Here is a 21,230-nt window from a genome sequence, read left to right on the forward strand (position 1 = left end):
AATGGGTGTTCTGGCTCCAGAGAGCCCACAGCCATCTTCACCAAGGGGCTGGCATGAAAAAGAGAATGAACAAAAAGGCATTTCTGCCAGGGTAGGAGGGCTGGGAAGCAACCAGGACAGTCTGAAATAATTCACATTCCTCTCCTGATCATGGCAGGAAGGAAATCCACAGTTCAGGACTTAAGCTCTTTATAAATACGGGAAAATTTATTTCCACTGTTGTCCTGAATAGCAGGGTGATATTATCCCCATTTTACACGGGCAGAGCTGAGGCACAGTGAGATTAGGGTTATATGGTCCATTTAATATAGTTGTCCATGTTGCAATGCCTTTGGCTCAGTTACAGAGCTTAGTCAAATATATTTGCAACATTTGTATGGTCTCACTGGCTACAAATACATGCATGCTTATTTTTACTGCAAATCACAGCAAAAATGTGTATGTGGCACCCAAATAGCAAAAAAAAAAAAAGCTCCCTCTTCTGCAAAAAATTATGATCTCTGCAAAGTTTGGATTGAATGGGGACCTAATTTTTTCTCGTATTCATAGAACATGAGAATATGAGTCTGAGGCACAAGCAGAGTTACAAGTCAGTTGTGCATGTGTGCTAGACCACTTTTCCCCCTTGCAGTCTTTCCTGTCATTCACTAGATATCCAAATGTCATTTGCAACAAATTGCAGAGCCTTCCTCATCAGGCAGCCTTGATTAGGTGAAGTACAGACATCTGCATAGCAGGAGTGAAAGCAGCAATGGATTAACGTGGGGATTTGCTTCTGCTCAGAGCAACACAAACCAGTGCATGTTTAGCAAAACCTAGAAAATACATTAACCCAGATCTTTTGAGAAAGTTTCATATAGTCAGTAATAACAACCCTAAGTCCATCCTTTTCTGTAAAGCAGATACAGAACTATGAACTATGATATATATCATACAGAACCATGAACTATGGATATATATCATTGTCCTTCATTATCAGAAGATGCAGAATATGAGCAGTGACCTAAAAAGATCTCAAGTGAGTGGACATGGCACACTCTTTGTTGTGACAGAACAGTGGCACTGGGCGAGTCTGGCCCAGTGTATTGGATGATCAAGCTAAGTGCTCCAAATTGCTTCATTTTCTAAAAATATAGTCAGCATCATGAAGACAAGGAAGAATCCTGATTTTTAAGCACTAATAAATATACTAAGCAGGTTGATCAGATAATGCGAAGACCAGATAAAAGGTTCTGTGGATAAGAAGTAGGTAGTGACTAAGAAGAGAGGTATTTAAAGACTAATTCATTTGTGCACATGACATATTGAGGTCACTTTATATTTTCATCTCCTACCTTCCATTCATATCTGCACCCATTTATACCTTTAAAGCAACTGTGCCTTTTTTTAACCACTTATCTATCAGAGATTTTCTCCCAAATCTGAATGCCTGTTTTGGACAATTATTGAGGAACTACTGCAAGGTTTATTTCAGAGCTCTTTTATGTTTTATTGTTTTGACTATGCATTTTCTGTCCAGAGAACAATTGACAGCTCTCTCTCCTAGGAATTTCCATAATATTTTTTGGAAATGGACAGGAAAGTTTTCTGGGCTTTGTGCTTAATATGTGAAATGGGATAATTTATAAGCCTTGTGCTAAATCATAGGAACAAGATCATGTGTTTTGAGCCTTGAGTTTGCTTTTGATACGCATGCAGTATGCTAAGATACTCCTTTAGTCACTTTTCCACACCAGACTTCTAGTGGAAAATTATTCAGCAAGCAAAATAGGAATTTCATATCACATTTCACAGAAATTGACTACTTAAGATATCTGGTGCAAAGCAGTCACTAGTGTCTCATAAACAATCTAAGAGAGAGATGAACTGTACATTAGAATTTTGCTGCATAGAGGCCAGATATACTCAATTATCTATCTACCTATCTGTCTGTCTATCTATCTATCTATCTATCTATCTATCTATCTATCTATCTATCTCAGTCATTAGTTATATCTGTTATTCATTGCAGTACATACATTAATATGTTACCTTACTTTATATTGAGAATGTAAAAAGGACACGTAGGAAAAAAATACAGCAAAAATTTATAACACCTTCAGATTATTGTTGCAAATTGCACTAACCATCTGTAACTAATTATGGGAACTTAACTTCCCCCCAAACACAGCTTTTACATGATACATTTTATTTGTTTAATTAGTGGTTTAGATAATAAATCGGTTTTCTATCAGTCTGTTTTGTCATTGCTGATGAAATTATGGTAATGTTGGACTTAGCAAGTAAAGTAACTCTGTTATTTTACCTTATGTTTTAAGAGCTCTTCCATATTTGTGTTCCATACCAGATGTCACTAATTATTATCTGCAGACAGGAATGCCAACTCTGCTCTAAATGTAAAGCTTTTCTAAAAGCATTATGCACTGAATGGTACCAATTACTGTTATGCTCCAGTATATACATATATATAATACTTTGAAATTGCTTCTTGTCTTAAGAACTCCTTGTAACTATGATTGTTAAACTGAAAACTGAAATTTTCAGAATTAATCAGATCTGGAGATCAGATGTTACCTGCCTTCCTACTTAGCCTAGCTAATTAAAATGTTTGGGTTGTAAGGCTTTGGTGTTTTGGGTTTTTTGCAGGTTTTTTTTTGTGTGTTTTGTTGTTTTGGGGTTTTTTTTGTTTTTGTTTTTTGTTTTTTTTTTTTTTTTAATGGACGTATGGTTTCTTCCTTTTCATTTGCTCTGCATGCAAAAAAAAAAAAAAAACCAAACCAAAACCCACTAATTCAAAATTACAGCAATTTTATTGTTTTCTTCTAAAAGTAAGCAAATTTTGGCCCTCACTATTTAGTTCAAGTAAGAATACCTTCAGCAAATTTTACATGTGATTTTTTATTTCTTTGAAAGCTAAACCTTTTCAAACTCTCAGCTTCTATTAGCATTTGTAACTGATTTTTTCAGTCAGAAAGAAAGGTGGGGGCTCTTCTTGCTTCAGATGAGAAAGAGGAAGAAGAACAGACCATGGGTAGTTTTGTGGAGTGTGCCTGTTATTTCACAATTAGCTCATCTATTCAGTTCTGCTGCTCATGTTGGGGTGCAGGGGAAGTTTGGATGAAAGGCAAAATGTGAGGAAATAGGCATTGTCTGGCATGTTAGAGGAGCCCTGTTGAACAGTGTTCATATGAGGGATTTCCATAGAAGACAGGACAGTAAGATATATTGATCTGGCTTTAGCAGCCTAATTCTAACCATTTTCTGATTTTCAATTTCTTTTAAATCATTAGGGAGCGATTAAAGCAGTCAATTACAGTCATTTGAAGAGCAATACATTTAAGAGCCATGATTCTGCATATGTGAGGCAACTACCTAAAGAAAAAAACCCAGACTGCTAAGATTTGTAAAACACCTTTATTCTTATTTTATTGAAACAGAATTCATACTCCACTTGGTCAGGAAAGACTTCAGGATCAAGAAAGCTTTGTAAGTTGTTCTGTGCAGGAGTTTTTAAGAAACCAGAACAGACTTTGTTTATAGCATAGCTAATTTTCTAGAAATTAAATGGAAGTAGCAGCCAGTTTGCCCAAGTGTATGAGTAACTTGGGAAAAACATACCTGCATGTGTGCTTTTGTTGAGCTCAAAACCAGGCTGGGACACACAGTCTCAGAAGATTCATTCCAAGATTTTTTTCATTTTGACACTCAGTAAGACCTCAAATCAACTTAGTCAATAGAGCAAAAAGCTGATTATTGTTGGGATTTGGTGAGGAAGATCACAAAACCATCAATATGGATGGATTATGCCCCTTCAGATGTTTGGGTTTATGTAACTGGTAAGACTGCTGGGTCTATGAAGGATGTGTTCTAGTAAAATTAGGATCTTGGAGATAGGACATGTATTTTTCATTAAGAAGTTTGCAAAGTATTGTTCTGAGTTCAAACTGAACTCTTGTCATTGCACAGAGAGATCTATGTGACTGTATTAATTTTATCCAGACTTGTCTTTATTCATTTTATCTGGAATTAACAGCAAAAGTAGAAGTTTCAAAATGGTATAACAATATATTATAGGTAAGTTACAGCAGTCATGGACTCCTAAAAGTGGAGGAACTGGAGGGCGTGTTCTAATGAGATATCCAGTACTGACATTAGATTTTAGTCTGTTGTTAATGGTGGGGTTCACAAGCATTTGTGTCATTAGTGAAACCAGACCAGTAATTATTTGCTGACCACTTCCACAGGGTGATGTCACTGATCACCAGATTTAGTTACAGTACAGAAAAATTATTGGCAAAAAGAAGTCTGAATAATAATTTTTTTCCTATTATGCTGCATTTAATTGTAGTTTCTGTCGCAAAAATTCAACATGACAAAAGCAGTGTATGAGTAACAATGGGATCACAGTTTCTGAAGCTGGTCTGGAGCAGTGCTGGCAGTGTAGGGGGTCTAACATGGAACTGCACATTACTGGGTGACACTCAAACACTTCCAGCCACTGTCAACCCAGACTGCAAGGCAAGAGGGACTGGCACCAGCTCTGTTCATAACTGCATGACAGAGCTGTAGGGTTTTTTTTTTTTTCTGGGAGTTTTTTTTGAGGTGCTTAGGAAATCATTCATATCAAGGTCAAAATGATGTCACATCAGGCTGTCCACTGGAAGCTGAAGTCAGTGTACTGCTAGGTACAGATAGATTCTCTAACTGAATAGTTCAGGCTGATCCAGACACCCTACTTTTTCTCCTTTCTACCTTCACTCATTTTTCTCCTAAAAGAAACACATCATTGCTTTAAGTGGATTAGACCCTCAGAAGTGACTTGTCATATTATGGGTACCAGCAGAAATAATTGTCTTGAACAGAGGACTTTTTTTAACACAAAATATCTTGTTTTATCTAAGTTATAAACCTTTGAAATGAAAGTGTTGTCTTAAAAAGCATTAAGTTTGGCCATAGCACTATATCTGCCTATGTAATAAGAACCAGAGCTACAATTAAAACTACTTGTTATTTGAAGAGATGTCAGACTTCTGTAGTACCAATTATAAAGGCAAGCAAGACATTTTTAGACATTGTCTCAAAGTTTGTCAATTAAAAAACTGAAATACCATGAACGCAAGAGTTTCTGATGTGAGTAAACTTAAAACCAAATATCTCATGTACAGTGACAATATCCAAAAGAATTTGACTGTCTATGTATGTACTTATATACATATGTATTGTCTTTGCATAGATACTCACACATACAGAAGATACTGTAGTGCTTCAAATTTCCTTCCATCTATAAAACTAATTGCAAATTATTTCTTTTTGTTCTTCTCACAGCTGAATTTTTATTCCTCTTGTGGGGTGTTTATCTCTGCTATGCAGTGCGGACAGTCCCATCAGCATTTCATGAGCCACGTTATATGGCTGTTGCAGTTCACAATGAGCTCATTATCTCTGCTATATTCCATACAATTAGGCAAGTGATCTGTAGATCTAGTAATTAACCATTTATTTTTCAGGTTTCATATGGTGCAACTTAGAGTGGGTGAATGGGATAGGATGCATAATGGAAGGTCTTATAAATATTTGTTTCTGCAAATTAAGTCCTTACTAAACTTAAAACTGTTCATATGGGATCCAAGAATATGAAATTTTATAATTAGGGTTTTTGCCAGTATAGTTAGATGATATTTTCTTAGATCAAAGTTCAGTATATATGATAAATTAGCAAAACAACTATATGTCTTCAGTCATTCTACATACCACTCACTGTTTTGTATCCCTAGAGAAACAGCAGGTAAGAATGTTGGTTTGTATGAACTTTTGCTGATGTGTAACAGATTGGTGAGCTGCAGCTATATATTAAGATAATTGTACTGGTTTGGGCATGAAGCATAGTGTTTTATATGCTGACATGAAAAAATTGTTACACATATGATGCTGTATTAGTAATATAAAACCCATGTTTCTTCTGAAGTCTATAATGAGCTTTGCATTTCATACTTTTAAATTATTTGGGTAGTAACAAATAAATAAGGGTCTTTGCTAGGGCTACATGAAAATTTACTAAATCTGGCTTTCCTACAGAGTACCCTATAGAAATGAATCGGTCCTAGAAAATGCAAAAGAGCAAGAAAACATGAGTTTCATCTCATCCTGTAAAACCTCTTAAAACTTTCTTCTGACATTCTCAAACTTTCTTTTGCCTCCTAAAAGACTTTATCTACTAAGATTTTTTTTTTTTTTTTTTTTTACATTACTTCATTGACAGTCTTCAAATACCGTTCTCTGTTCTTTGGTCTGTCTTGGCACTAACATCTCTCCTTGTCTGCTTGATTTTTTCTTTCATGGTTTTTTCTGAGTAAACATCAGCAAAGTAAATCCTTCATCTCTGTTCCTTCCTGGTGCTCTTTTCTCTTATCATTGTTACACAGTTCACTGCATTTTTCGGGCATGTCATTGTTTTTCCTTCCCCTTCTCCTAACCCTGTATTTCAACATCCACATACACGCAAAATCTATACTCCCTAACACAAACATCTGCAAAGTTATTGTTTAAAATCTTTATTTGATGGCAGCATTTTCCTTTTCATTCCTGATAGATGTAAAATTCATTTACAATACTTTTGAGTTTATTAGAGCCAATATGATGGCTTCTCAGTCAGCTTTTCCCTCATTAATTTATATTCCTAAACTGTGTTTTGAGCCATATTAGAAGATACAGTTCAGAGGTATTTTTGTAGGCTGCAAGTTTCTTTTAACAATAGAACAGGAGGCAAATAACCTTGGATGAAAGAAAGGGGAAAAGGGAGAAATGTGGCATTTTAATACATTCCTTATGAAGGAGACACAAAGGGATTAAGTCTTTCAGTTTGTCTTATTGACAATCCTGTGCCTGCAGCCTAAGGTCTGCTGATCCTATTCTTCCTTCTTTTCTTTTTTTTTAATGTACATTTTGTATTGATTCTTTCCCATCTGTCTGATATATGCTGGTTTGTTGAAGAAGTATTGTGTAGTGTTTATAGATAAGTTTGAAAAAAATGTCCAGGATCCCTCCTGAGATTATGTCCATTTCTGCATGCACAACTCTTAATCCATTTCCCCTTTTTTTTTTTTTTTTTTTTTTTCTTCCATCTTCCCTGCCAAATTCTGGATGCAACTGAAAGGGCAGAAATGTAAAACTTAGATTTATATGACATACCTGAATTGTCACGAAGTTGAAAGTACTGGAGCCTTGAAGGACACCTACAAGGCAGCTATCCATTTTGAAAACTCCCAAAGCTCATAGAAGATTGATGTGAGCACTAAATAAAACCTTGAAGTGTTTGCATTTTGTTTTCCTTTGAAAGTATTCTGATTTCAGAAACAGGATTCTGGATTATCTTCAGATCATCATAGTATTAAATTCCTGCATTTCTCTTTTTCTTATATTACTGAGAAACCCAAAATTAATATGGAAAAAAATCTCATTCAAATATAATCCCATCTTTGCTATGTCTGAATGGCTACTAAAACTGTGATTTTACATTCAGAGGCATAGTATGGCATAGAGACCTTAATCAGTCAAGGTCTCCAGCATAAAGCAAGCAAAAAACCCTTCACAGAATCTGAGGATTGGATCTCTTGAAGGTTAACAAAATGCAGTGGTCATCAGGATGTGAGTGCTTTCTCCAGTCTGTCTGATGGATCTGGCTGCTGATGGCTCCATTGCAAGTTGAGCAAATCCACACTGGGGCAGTCACAGAGCACCTGGCTGGCCACAGGGGCCAGATCCATCAGATCTCCATGCAGAGAGTGGTATCACACATAACAAGGATTTAATGAGGAGATGGGAGATACATCAGGTACAGAGCTCGGTGAGAACTTGCTTACATGTCACTAGCCATTTTATCCCCCCTCCTTTCCATGTTTTTCCCCCCCCCCCACCTACCTTATCCTCTATCTGTCCCAGTCCTTGTCTTCCAAATAAACAACCCACCCTCATTATTTTTTTTCCTATTGATCACAGTTTTCCTACATCTGTACTCAAATTTGGCATCTGTGATGCCATTGTCTAGGTAATCACAATATTATCTGCTGTTTATGTATTTTATATGGTCAGTGCCACTGACCTTGCAAGTTCTGCTCCCTCCTTCATTACCTGTGAAGTCTGGCCATCTTTCAAATGACTCCCTATTAACCACCTGTGAAATCCTGCCATCCCTTATAGCACTGTCTATAACTTTTGTTCACTTTTTGCTCTGTTATTTGTTACATCCATCAATTTCTCATGTCATCTTCATCAGTGCAGATGTCTTCAGTTTGCTAAATCTCAGGCCTGAGCCACCTCATGTTCTCTCATGCCCCAAAACAGGAAGTCTCTAGGAATTAATTAATTGGAATATTTTGTTCTGTTCATAAAACATTGCATTTACAAAGTATTAAACAAGTAATTATGACTGTATTATTACAGCATGTAAGCCAATGTTTCATGCCAAACTATTTCTGTTAACAAAAGCTTCTTCAAAATGTGCATCTGTGAACTTGGATAAGTTGCAAATGTCATTTCTGTCTGAATGATTTTTGTAAACCTGGAAATTGCAAGCCAGCAGCACATCGCTCATCCGTTGCACTGCTTACTGCTCCTGTCTTTGGGAGCTCACTAAAGCAGACAAGCCAAGCATGCCTCAGCTTTAACTGCACTGCTTCTTCTACCTCTCCTTTAGAAAGCTCAGCAAGGAACCGTTTTGTTTGAGAAGTTCAGCCACTCATTTCCAAGCATTCACCGGCTCTTGGATCCCGCAGCAGTGAGCTGTGTGGTCCTGCTATAAAGATCATTTCTCTGCTCCCTGCTAAAATGCATTTCAGTTCACTTCTTCCTTGAATGGCTTATCAGCTGCACTCAATAGCTGTGATCTGTGGACATCCTGTGTTTATAAAGTGCACTGCAATTCATCATAGCACATGTGCTTAACCTAAAACCATCCCTTCAGCTCCTTAATGTATGTAGGCTACCGTAACTCAGGCCAAAGAAACTGTGACAATATACACAAAACAAAAAGAGACAGCTCAATAGAGTGAGAAATATGGAATAAGCAGTATAATTTAAAGTCTGTTGTTTCTTTTTATATTTTGGTTTGTTGATTTTTTTTTTCAGAGATGTTTTGAAAGTTTAGCATATATGGAAAGTGTGTGGATGTAATTTTTAGTCTGTATGAAAGCAGTATAGAACAAAACCAGTTGTATTTGGCCATTCAGTGAAAAGAAACCTAAGGAATACTAAAGATATTAAATCTAATGCACTGGAGAAATGCATGAATTGCAACCTCGAATTCTATTTTCAGATTCATTCTTTCTTCAAGACTTCAGTCTGACTGGATGCTGATGCTGTTCTTTGCACACACACATTTGACTGTGACAGTCACTGTTGGGCTACTTCTGATCCCTAAGGTATTTGAGTCTGCTGTCTCTTTTCTTTTGCCAAGACAGAGGAAGATAAATGTTGTCATGCAGACACATTTATATGTAAATCTAGCAGCAACTGATAGAAAAGGAGGATGTAAAATCTGGCTATTTTACCTTGAAAGTTGTATTGTTTTTATTTTTAAAAAGTATACATTTTCAAAGTTTCATTATTTCAGCTTTCAAAATTCCAGGAGTTTAAAGCACTTAAAATGTTGATATGATTAATACAAGAAGGAAAGAATCCTGCCTAATTGTACTCTTTTTTTAGGTATTTGTATGACCATGCTGCTGCTAGAGTTAGCTGAGAACAAAGAGTTTAAGCAAGGGCATAGAACCACTGGGATCAGGAGGCTGGACTAGCCATGAGATGGGGAGGTAGGGATTTAAACCAGGCTGAAAAAGGAGAAGCCTTTGCCAGTCAGAGCCTTGGACAGACAGGAGGAGACATGCACTGGCAGGGAGTGCTGCACACTGGGAGGAGACGTGGCCATGGCAGGGAGCCAGAAGCGGTGCTGGGTGCCAAGAGAGGTGTGTTGGGGCACAGGAGATGGTGATGGCAGGAGTTGGGGAAGAGCACAGGCAGCCCCCGAGCTGCAGCCCAGACACCTCCTGGAAGCCCCAGTGCCATCTCACCAGGGGCAGGAGATCTGCAAGTGGCTCCTCCTGTCCCTAGCAACAGTGCCCAGGAATGGAGTGGAACTTCCTTAGGACAGTACCCCAGCAAAAGGAATGACTTTGTATTGGGCCTTGAAATGACTAATTATATAAATCAAAAGCTCAAGAGTCAAAATAGCAGTAAAGGTGAAAGCTACATATGAAGAAAAAGCATTAAGCAGTTCGGGTTGATTGAATTTTCAGGTTAATGAGGCTGCCATGCCTGCCTTTTTCCTGTGTGTCAGAACAGGGTATGCTGATGACTGTCAAATATATGTACATTGAACAGTTGTAACAAGGGACCCATTGATGCAGCCTTAATACTGCATAACCTTGTTTTATTTTAAATTACTTTTCTGGACTTTAGCAATAATATTATATCTTCTATTTTATATTCATATACTTTATTACATATCTTCAGATATATTACATGTCTTCAGAGACATCTAATTAAACTGGCCTAGAAAATTTGTTGACCTTTCTGAAGCTGACTCATAACTACTGACCAGCATTTTCATTTTTAGCTTTTTATCTCTGTTAGACTGCACAGACTTTTCTTCCAACACACCAAGAATTCAGACAATTAAGATTCACAAGGTTTAGTTTTTTTCATAAAGTCCTGAAGACAGATGACTATGTGGACAATAGTAAATTCAGATGAGTGAATCAATATGGACAAAACAACAATGACAACCTCACTCCAATTCCTGATTTAAGGATATGGTGAAACATAGAAGGAAATAGCTGTCTACTTTTTCATTCATTTCTTTCCTTTATTTTTTTTTTCTTTTTTTGTGTTAGTTTTTTCCCCACCTTATGTCTTCATTTGCAGGGTTAGGATCTAAAATAGGACAACTGCTTTTTGCAGGATTATTAAAATGTATATTGTATAAAATAGTGTCTTACTGTTTCAGCAGCCTTATTGGAAATAATGTTTGAAAGTCTATTTTCATGCCAGTTTAATTGAAATGCCATTTGAAGAGGGTCAAATACCTATCAAATAATGCAAATCTTTAAGATTTATCCTGTTATGCCATCATTATTAAGAGTTCCTTCCATACAATACTGAGACTCTATAGGACACTACTAAAGTCAATGAAGTTTAAGTAATGTTTTGAGTTTGAGAATCAAGTCAAATCTATACAAGGGTCATTGTACCATAAAAATTGTTGTAAGCTCTTACACTGATGTTGAAGTAAACTTTTGCACTCATGGCAACATTTTTTTTTTGTGAATACTTATTGCAGTTTTCACATTCAAGCAATAACCCAAGAGATGATATAGCTACAGAAGCTTATGAAGATGAGCTTGATATGGGTCGGTCTGGATCCTATCTGAACAGCAGTATCAACTCAGCATGGAGTGAACATAGTTTGGATCCTGAAGATATTCGGGTACATAGAACTCATTTAAATAGCATTTGTTTTCAAGAACACTTTTTCTTATAAGAAAACTCCAACTTGCATGCATTTGTTTCTCTTTGCAGATATCAGCTGAAAAATACCAGCTTAGATCTTTTATGATTGTGGTATCAGGTCATGTAAAGTCTCAGAATTTACTAGTGTGAAGAGATGCTGCATTACTAGTTGTAGTAAAAGTCATAGTGGTGGTTAAGGAGAAGGAATCATTGTCAGCAAGAGCTGTTACTTAGTTTACACAGATTCTCTGAATTATTTTGAAGTGCAAACAGTTTTTGGCTTCATTTTAATTAGTCATTTGTATGTAACATATACATAAGCATATATAACTATAATGATATATATAAAAATTTAAAAACTTGATTAATTGAGAAAATTACTTTATTCTTATTTTACATGATTAAAGGCCTTGTGTTCTAAGAACAAAACACTATAGAGTTAGAATAGCTGTAGAGTTCATCAGGAAATCATACACTACAGCATTGTGAAATCTGAAACAGCATAAATGAGTATGAAGTGTGCATGCTGTGGAAAGTAACTTGTTTGTGCATGAGAGTTGAATTCTTTTTAAGTGGAAAAAAATGGGATTCAAGTTGATGGAGAAATGGCATATTCAAGAATTACAAAAGACAGTGAAATGAGTTTAATGCCCTTTTTAGAGCAATGTGTCTTGTATTTATCAAGCTGCTTGTTTGACTGTAGTCACTGTGTAAATAAATACTAGTATTGCCATTCAATTTGCTTTGCAGGATGAGTTGAAGAAACTATATGCTCAGCTTGAAATCTATAAAAGGAAAAAGATGATTGCTAATAATCCACATCTCCAGAAAAAAAGGTGCTCTAAAAAGGGCTTGGGGCGCTCGATAATGCGGCGCATTACAGAAATCCCTGAGACAGTCACCAGGCAGTGCTCCAGGGATGAGAAGGACCTGATGGAGCACAGTGCTGTGAAGAACTTGGCCACACTGAAGAAAAACCCACCAGATTCCACAAGTTCTCCAAAGCCAAAAGAAGATACTTCGAAAAACAGAGTATTTTCCTTAAAAAAGTCCCACAGCACTTACGATCATGTTAGGGATCAAACAGAAGAACCAAATGGCTTAACTACAGAAAGTGCAGAAGTTATAGCTTCTGAGAAAACACTTCTGGACTCCTTGAATGATAACAAATTAACCAAAAATGCTCCTGAAAAAGTTGAAGCTGTCTCTACTGAATCGGTCCCTTTAGTGTGCAAATCAGTAAGTGCACATAATTTAAGTGCCGATAAGAAGCCTCTGCATCCAAGAACATCTGTGTTACAAAAATCCCTCAGTGTTATTGCTAGTGCCAAGGAAAAGACTCTGGGACTAACAGGTAAAACACAAAGTCTAGAAGAAAGCACTAAATCTCATAAATCTCAGCAGAAGGGTAAGGAGGCAAGCAAAAAGCACTCAGCCTCCGATAAAGGGGAACATAAGGATTCCCACCGGAAAAACTCTACCCAGTCTGAGGAAGCAAAGAAAACCCATAAATCTGGAATTATAAAACAGCAAAGGGTTAGTCAAATACCTGCAAATCCAGACACAGGCCCAGGTAAGTCTCCGCACAAGGACAATTTCAACATAGGAGAAGTTTGTCCTTGGGAGATATATGACCAAGTTCCTGGTCCTGTGCCTTTTGACTCTAAAGCTCAAAAACATGTGTCTATTGCTTCCTCAGAGCCAGAGAAAAACCACCCTTCCCAGCCAAAGGGGAAGACTCATCATAAGCTGAAGACACCTGAGGGGTTCCAACAGTCAAATCAAAAGAGCTCAGAGAATGTGGAAGCAGCCACTCAGGAGACACAAGAGCAGCAGATCTTTGAAAATGAGAAAAATCAGTCAAATTCCAAGTCCCAGGTTTCTCCTGGGCTGAAGTGTGAGAATGTTAATAGGAATACACCTAATACCCGTGCTGGGGAGCGGGACGAGCTGCCCCAGAAAACAGCAGAAAAGGAAAACCTCAATAAATTGGCTGAACAGAAAAAAATTGCCTCTTCCGAGGGAAATGTGCTTTCATCTAACTCCCATAAGCCAAGTAGTTACGTACAGCAACCTTTAGCATCTCGAGCTGAAGTCTGCCCTTGGGAGTATGATACAGCAGATTTACCAAATGCAGAAAGAAGTGTAGCTTTATTGAACACCTCTGCTATAAGTGCAAATAAAACAGCAGCATCTCGAAAATAAGAGGCTTTTGGACTGAGGAGAGTAGCAACATTGAGAAGACAGAAAACAGGAAAGACAGAGGGGACTTAGGCCATAAGGATCTGAAAATTCCTAAGGAGCATCACTTAAATCAAGGGAATCAGCACTACAAATATGTAGGAGTTAAGCAAAGTAAATTATCATTATTGTTGTTATTACTCATATTTTGAGTGCCAACAATGTGATTAGCAGTGCCCAGAATATGGTCCCTGCTCCAAGGATTTTACTGTGTCAATGAAAGAAATCTGCCTTTGTGAAATCAATTGTCTTTTAAAAGAAAAAATAATAAGATGATAACAAACACACAGTGTAGATCTTAACCAAATTATTTCTGGATGCCGTACCTGGCTGTAACTTGCCCTTGGGACTTTAAAGATCCAGCAGAAGTGGGACACAGAAAATGTCCTGATGGCAAAAAGGGGTACCAATGAGCAGCTTATTAAAGTGACAATTTTTCACTTTACATATTTAATATAAATAGCACTGCTAACTCAATGCATCCCAAGAATATTTTATAAAATGATTGCTTTCATTTTCTTATTACTGTGTGTTTAAGTACATTGTTGTGTCTCATATTAAAGCATTCCAGATTGTATAATTTTTGCAAATAACTTTGATATTATGTGACACAACAACATATTTATGCAATCTGCAGATACTGTCTTCTAATTGCAAGTTAAAATACCTACTGTAGACCTTTTTGTTTATATATAGAATTGCAGTAATCTTTCACTGGCTATGGAAGCCACAGTTCATACTGGGAAATTCTTTTGGGCTTTGGAGATTATTTTTTTTTCTTTCCTGTAATTTATATACTGATTTTTTTTTTTTGTTTGCTCTCTGTTATTTATATTTATAGTTTGATACAGTATTATTCAGGGGTTTTATATGCAGTAAGTTATGCACTTCCCTGTTAATGCTCATAGACTTTGTTAATAGTGGAAATTCAGTTGTCTTAGCTGTTTATACTGGTAGGACAACTTACCTGGGTTTTTTGTTACTAATTGAAAAACATCATCTAAGAGACGAGAAATCTTACTTTAAACATAGATGGCGATGATCTTGTTCAGTATTTCATACTGAACCTATCCTGTTAAATAAGACAAGCAAGAATGACAATGACTATACCCCAGAAATGATCACTTGTTTTACTAAAACCAGACAGTTCTGGGAGGTACTTTATTTATGGAACAACACTGTACTGTTTATCCCTGTTGGCAAACCTCAAAAAATTGGCTCTTGGAGTGAGAACTCCAAAATATTACTCTTCCCCCATATATGCAAATGTAAGCGATACTGGGAACAGAAATGATGGCATCTCTCTCCAACTGTCCAAAATGCTTTGAGTTTTTTTAAATTTATATGTACATTTACAGTAAAAGTTACTGTTTGATACAGTGCTACTTTTCATCAATAGCTACAGTCCTCATCCTGCATATGAGCTTAATTCATAGGTGGCCCATTCACAACTATGAGTCTTAGTGACAGTTCACCATCAGAGCCTGAGGACATGTTGAACTCTTCTGAGGAGTGTCAGCAGTAATTAAACAGCCCCAGCCATTTCAATGCAGTACCAGTAAAGTGCTGTTCACAGGAATTGGCCATACATAGTGTACTCCAAAACAAAGACAGCTCAGTCCTAAAGAACTTGTGCAATTTGAGAGAAGTGATGGGATTTGGTGGAAGAACATGAAATGTGGATGATTGAATAGAATGTGTTGTTTAATATATATATAATATATAAAAATAGATATTTATATATGTTTAATATATATATATAAATGTCATATCTAATACACACATGCACATACACGTATGTAGTATAAACTGATTTTTGTGGCATCATAGAAAAAGTGGCTTAAGATAAAATGCAATGAGCAGAGGGACTTAGACAACCTGGGCATGAGGATTTTTCTGTCTAAAAAGGAGAGGAGATTATGGGCATGTGTAGACTGACAGATCAAGATGGATCTGATTTTCCTACTGCCGCTGCTAAACCCAAACGTTGACATGTGCCAGCACCTGAGCCAGCTGGGGACAAGTTGACTCAGGTCTTGGTGCTGTCTAAACATGTTACCTCACTTACAAATTCTGCTCATTAGCTCCAGATTAAGTGACTAAACTGCCCCAGCCAACCTGGTTATCCAGGATAGTGCTCAGTTCCACCACGGGGATGTGCTGACTTAGGTCTTTACTACCCTGGGCTTGTCTGACTCTCTCACACCTTTTGTAGGGCATAATTATGGTCTAGGAGATCTGACTGGGACCCTTCAATCCAGAATCCCTGTTCCTCCCATGAAAGGGAGTCAGGCATAAGAGTCTGTGTGCTTTGGACATCACTGCACTCACTTTGCACACACAGGGCCACTGGCATCCTATGTGCAGCCCAAATCCAGCTCTGTCCTTGGTGTGGAAAAGAGTTGAGATTAAGACCTGGTGTGCTCAGATTCTCCCTTCCCAGTCCCAGATACTCATGGGATTTGTCTGTAACTTGTTTTGTCAGCTTCAGTGGGACTTGATCAGCTTTTTTGAGAGAAAATAACCCTAAATTTCCATGGGAAGAAGTCTATCCTAGGAACAGAGCACACTGACCCTGTGTGCAGAGAAATACACAATTTTAAACCTGCTGAAAAGGTGACAATCTTACACCTCTCCTATCCTTGAAGGGAAGTTCTGCAGTCTCAGCAGTAGTTTTTGGGATTGGGATGGGGGGCCAGCTTATGGCAGGCTGCCCTGGCTCACTTACGGGAGCCCCACTGTGAGTTAGAAGTGGACATACACAAAGGGATTGTGGAAGGAGGTCTTTGTATGTACTCACTGCCTCTTGGAGACAGGTGGTTGCAAGGAGCAGGTACCAGCCCTCGTGCCCTTGCTCATCTGGCCCTCCATCCTTTACCTCGGAGCTGAGCAAGGCCACACTGCCCATGCCCTGCTCTGCAGGAGCCTGTAGGGTGCTTTGTGCACCAAGGACGAGGGGATCCACATTGGCAAAGTGTCCCCACAGTACCACTGCCCCTTGTGTTCCTGGCAGGATCAAGCCCTTCGTGCATGACTGTGTCTGTGCCACCGCTGTGTATCTCTTCTTGCTCGGTTTCTGTTCCCTTTCTTTCTGTTTGGAAAGATAACTTCATTAGAAACACAGAAACAAAGCCCACTCCTTGGCTGGTGTAAAACAGCCCATCTGCACAGAAAGCAAAAAGCAATGGCTGGTTAACCACAGAAGGCATTGGCTTGTATATTCTCATTTGGTTTAGATTTGTTTCATCCTGACCCTTTCCCTCACTTCTTAAAAACTGTCTGTTGTGGTTCTTTAGGCTCATTGTAGTCACATCCCCCCCTAAGACTGACACAATTGGAAAACTTTCCTTTAGAAAACAAAAAAGCTTTCCCCAGTTTATTAAGCAACTGATCTTTGGGCTACAGATTCAATTAGGACTTAAATTATTTCATATTTAAGAAAATGAGGGGCCAAACTTCACTCAACTATCCTATTTCACTATGATGCTGCTAGAAGCATTGCTTAATGAAGACATACTAAGTTAGACATAAATATGTTTTGTATTTCATAGATTTTTCTCCACCAGCATATATTGACTAGATTGCTTAGATGTCTTTTTCTGGAATTTCACTGTCATTGTTCAGCCAAGAGAAGTGCAACTCTAGAGTAAAGATGGTATAAATGTGTTCTCTAGCAGATCTGTTAAGAGAAAAGACAATAAACACAAAAGTCACAAACATTTGCTAGGTTGTCCTTCTAAATGCATGTGCAAGCTGCATTTCTCCTTCATTTCTAAGCCATGGTTTATAAGTAATTAGATTTATACCAATCTTATTAGACTTGTATAATTTATGCAAGATTATGCGCTTTAAAATATAAATCAGTACACACTTATCATCAGCTTTGGTGGCATCATAGACCTGAAACCAGACAAGACATTTATATTTGCTCTCCTTAGGCTTTTGCATGCATATGACAACAGGCAGGCCTGAGCAAACACTGCCTTTGACTTTTAAAATTTTAGCTACTCCAAGTTGTAGAGCATATAAAGCTGTAAGTCTCTTCACTTTATAATGTGGTTCTTATGACAATGTTATCTGGCAACCAACAGCATCCACCATGAAATACTTGATAGATTTATGTTGTAATGTGTTGCAGCATGTAAATAATGTAACTTCTCTGCAATAAAGCACATTTATATTAAATCTGTCAGCAGGCTTTTGTGTTGTGATTTTCTGAAGTCATTATTGATCCAAACTGAATGGGTTTCCCATCAAAATTGTAAAGTAACTAACTTTACAGCTTCTAGGATCAGATAATGCCATTATAATTTTCTGGATTTTTCATTATATTTTCATCAGAACAGATATGTATGTTTAGGATTTCTTGTTAGAGAAATAGCTCTGTTTTCTCAGTGGTTGCAATTTTGAGGTCAAAATTGTAGAGTCCGTTCTGTATTCTTTTGAATTTAATGGTAACTACAATGTTAGAAAATAAGGGGAAATAAATAGACCACATTTTACGATGTCATTGTAAAATCCTATAGCTCATCTATACTATGGGTGCACATGCCTGTATTCCTCATCTCAAAGATGTGTCTATCAGGTATAGGAAAGATACAAAGAATGGGAACAAAAAGGATGAGAGACAGAGAATGGCAGCTGTGTAAGTACAGCTTCTTTACCTTGGGAGAGGGATGACTCAGAAAGAGGGATGAGAGCTATAAAAAATCGTGAATGATTCAAAGGTAATTAGGAGTCTGAAATTTTCTGGATTTTGTTGTGCAGGATCTATAGAACACCCAGGGTGGCCATCATGCAGCAGCTTAAAATAAATGAAGTTTTCTTCTGCATATGTCATAAATAAATTGTAGAGCTCATTTTAATAGATTGCTCTGCATATCATGGGTTCAAAAAGCATTGGAGAGGTCATGGAAGACAAATCCATCAAGATCCCTGAACATGGTGGATAGAAAACTCTTAAATCCCTAACTTCTAGATGGCTGATAAATAGTATAATTCTCTTTGCATAATCCCAATTCTGACAACCCAGTTCTCTCACCTTAATCACCTAGTGCTCAATATAGTGCTGCATGAACATTTCATCTAGCACAACCTCTGTACATTCTTACATCTGCATAAATACAGATAGTTTAGGCTCACTTAGTTTATTTTCAGTTGTCAGCCTGGTGATTTTTAATGACTGATTATTGATGTACAAGTCCAGGTAGGTTCCTGCATATGTGTGTGTTCACATGTACCTTTCCCAGGGTCTCCTGGGTCAGAAAGCTGCCTTTTGGATAACCAGTCTGAGTCAAGCTGTCAGGTGTAATGGAAACATGAGATGGAAAGAAAGGAAGGAAATTACTTAGGTTCTTTAAATGAGCTGTATACAAGTGCTTTGAAAGCAAGAAGTCCAGATACCAGAAAAATAGGGCCTGGAGATTTTTCACTGTACTACCTCAGGGTGTTCAGCTTGGAGGGCAGCTTTGCTCTCTCAAGTGCTGGGTGCCTTTTGAACCCCACTTCTAAAGTTTTCACTGGTTTTAAGAAGATGTTTTAAGAAGTAAGGAAATTATTTGCACAGTTCTGTGGCTTTGGAAATCATCCAGAGATGTATTTTCACACACCCTCTTGCTTCTCCTGTTATATTTCTTGAAAGTGTGGCTGCACCTGCACAGCCATGAGAGGCTGGCGTGGGGGGTGTCCCATTGTCACCTCTCAGGGAGGGGCAGGGTATGGAGAACACAGATGGGCACTGCACTGTGGTGCACAGTGGGAGGAAGAGAGACACAGGCATAGGCTTAAACAAGAGTGGCTCAGAATGAATACTCAGAAAACTTTTTCACCATGAGAAGTCAAACAGTGGAGAAGGTTACTCAAAGGTTATGCCATTCCCATCCTCTGAGCTTTTCTTGGATAAAGCCCTGATCTTGTAGCTTTGGGCAGCAGGTTGGAGTGGAGGCCTCCTGCATGATCCTGTCATCCTACAAAGAATCATCCTCTGGAAGCCTGTAGGCAGATACCAGGCAGCTCCAGCTCCTGCCCAGGAGCACGGGACACACATTCATTTACACCATACAGACCTCCGGGCAAGCTCTCCTAACAAACACCAGCTGCTGAAATAAAAAGGTATTTAGCTTTTTCTCTGACCCCACAGCCCAGAGTTACCATGGTAATAAAGTGACGAGGAAAATAATTTTGTTTAGAGCTGGTTGGGAAGAAGTTTTCCTGCCTGTGTTTAGTAAGTACTTGAGCTGGTGCACAGTTGAAAAAAACCCTATTAAAAATGTAATTTTTTCCCTTATGATTTGAGGATTTTTTTAATGTCAGTGCTGGATTGGATTCTGAAGGAATCATTTTATAAATTCTAAATTTTGGGGGGTTTTGTGAATGCAATTTTTAAAAAAGGCAGTTGATTTGATTCAGGCTTACAGGTCTGCCTGCCTGTCTGCAGAGAAGTTATTTCAAGCTGAATCTGATTTTTTACAATAAAATAGGATTTCTTGACAGGTTGAAGCCAACTTTTTCCAATTCTGTAGGAGCTTTTTCATCAACTCAGAAATTCGCTTTAGAAATGCTTGAAATTTAGTAAAAGATAGTGATTATTTCACTGGGTTGGCAGGCTGTCATCATGTTGCACTATTCAATCTTCTGGTTCTTTTAACTCCTGGAAGATTAAACACTGTCTCTCCATCTATGCAGATGAGTTTTCTTTCTTTTTTTTTTATGTTTCATTTATTTATGAGTTAGTTCTTTTAGTCACTGAAAGTGTACAAACAAATCGAACCCTGGACATTTTACCAGGAAATTAGTGGATTTTAGATTTCTGGATATATATGAATTAGGTTGGATTTTGCATTGTGTCAAAGCATAAAAAAACATTACATTGGACCCAAAATAGCCATATATATTTTTGAAATGTGCATTTATGATCTTCTGTACAATATAGATATACATATCTTATATAGAAGGCACAGAATCATTCCTGCAGCCTTGTAGCTGCAGAAGGCAAGGTTTTCCAGTAGACAAGTAGCTGCTTTTAGAAGCAATTAAAAGAGAAAATTGCTAAGCCTGCATAATGGGAGTCTCTTAATGAAATGCAAACTGCTGGGTGTCTTTTGGATCTATGGGTATAAAATGTGTGTGAAGTTAGGGCTTGCCTGTGCCTTTGCTTCTTGGCTGCTGGGGAGATGTTCAGAGGAAGAGCAAATGCAGATGTTTCTCTGGTCCCACCACAGTGTGGGTTATCATGCCCACATGTGTGACCTCTTGCTCTTCTGCTTACAGTTCACCTGCTGTGCCCTTTGCAAGTGATGCTGAATCATGGAGTAGACCTTAAAACCTGGTTTTGGCTGATCTGCTGGGCAAACACCCCTGGTGGTGGCTCCCTGCTGTACCTTTCCCCTGCTGCTCTGCAGAGGTGACAGGGCAGTGCCCATGGGGTGGCTTGGGACACTGCAGGGTTGGGGCAGGGGCAGGGTGGAGGCTGCCTGACTGAGCAGTTA

General features: G+C 38.0%; 1 protein-coding gene across 2 annotated transcripts in view; it reads left to right on the top strand.

The window, feature by feature from the left end:
• Positions 1-17,933, top strand: part of GPR158 (G protein-coupled receptor 158) — a 190,458-nt gene extending 172,525 nt beyond the window's left edge. Inside the window, exons 8-12 of one of the 2 annotated variants that reach the window (XM_077788579.1) lie at positions 5,326-5,464; positions 9,311-9,416; positions 11,333-11,479; positions 12,253-13,075; positions 13,202-17,933. In XM_077788579.1, the coding sequence (XP_077644705.1) occupies positions 5,326-5,464; positions 9,311-9,416; positions 11,333-11,479; positions 12,253-13,075; positions 13,202-13,707 (1,721 nt within the window). In that variant the 3' untranslated portion in view covers positions 13,708-17,933. Of the gene's footprint in view, positions 1-5,325; positions 5,465-9,310; positions 9,417-11,332; positions 11,480-12,252 lie in introns of both variants that reach the window. The other variant, XM_021533112.3, reaches the window with a different exon arrangement.
• Positions 17,934-21,230: the final 3,297 nt, after the last annotated feature.

This window comes from Lonchura striata, chromosome 1 (assembly GCF_046129695.1).
Source record: "Lonchura striata isolate bLonStr1 chromosome 1, bLonStr1.mat, whole genome shotgun sequence".
NCBI lineage: Eukaryota > Metazoa > Chordata > Aves > Passeriformes > Estrildidae > Lonchura > Lonchura striata.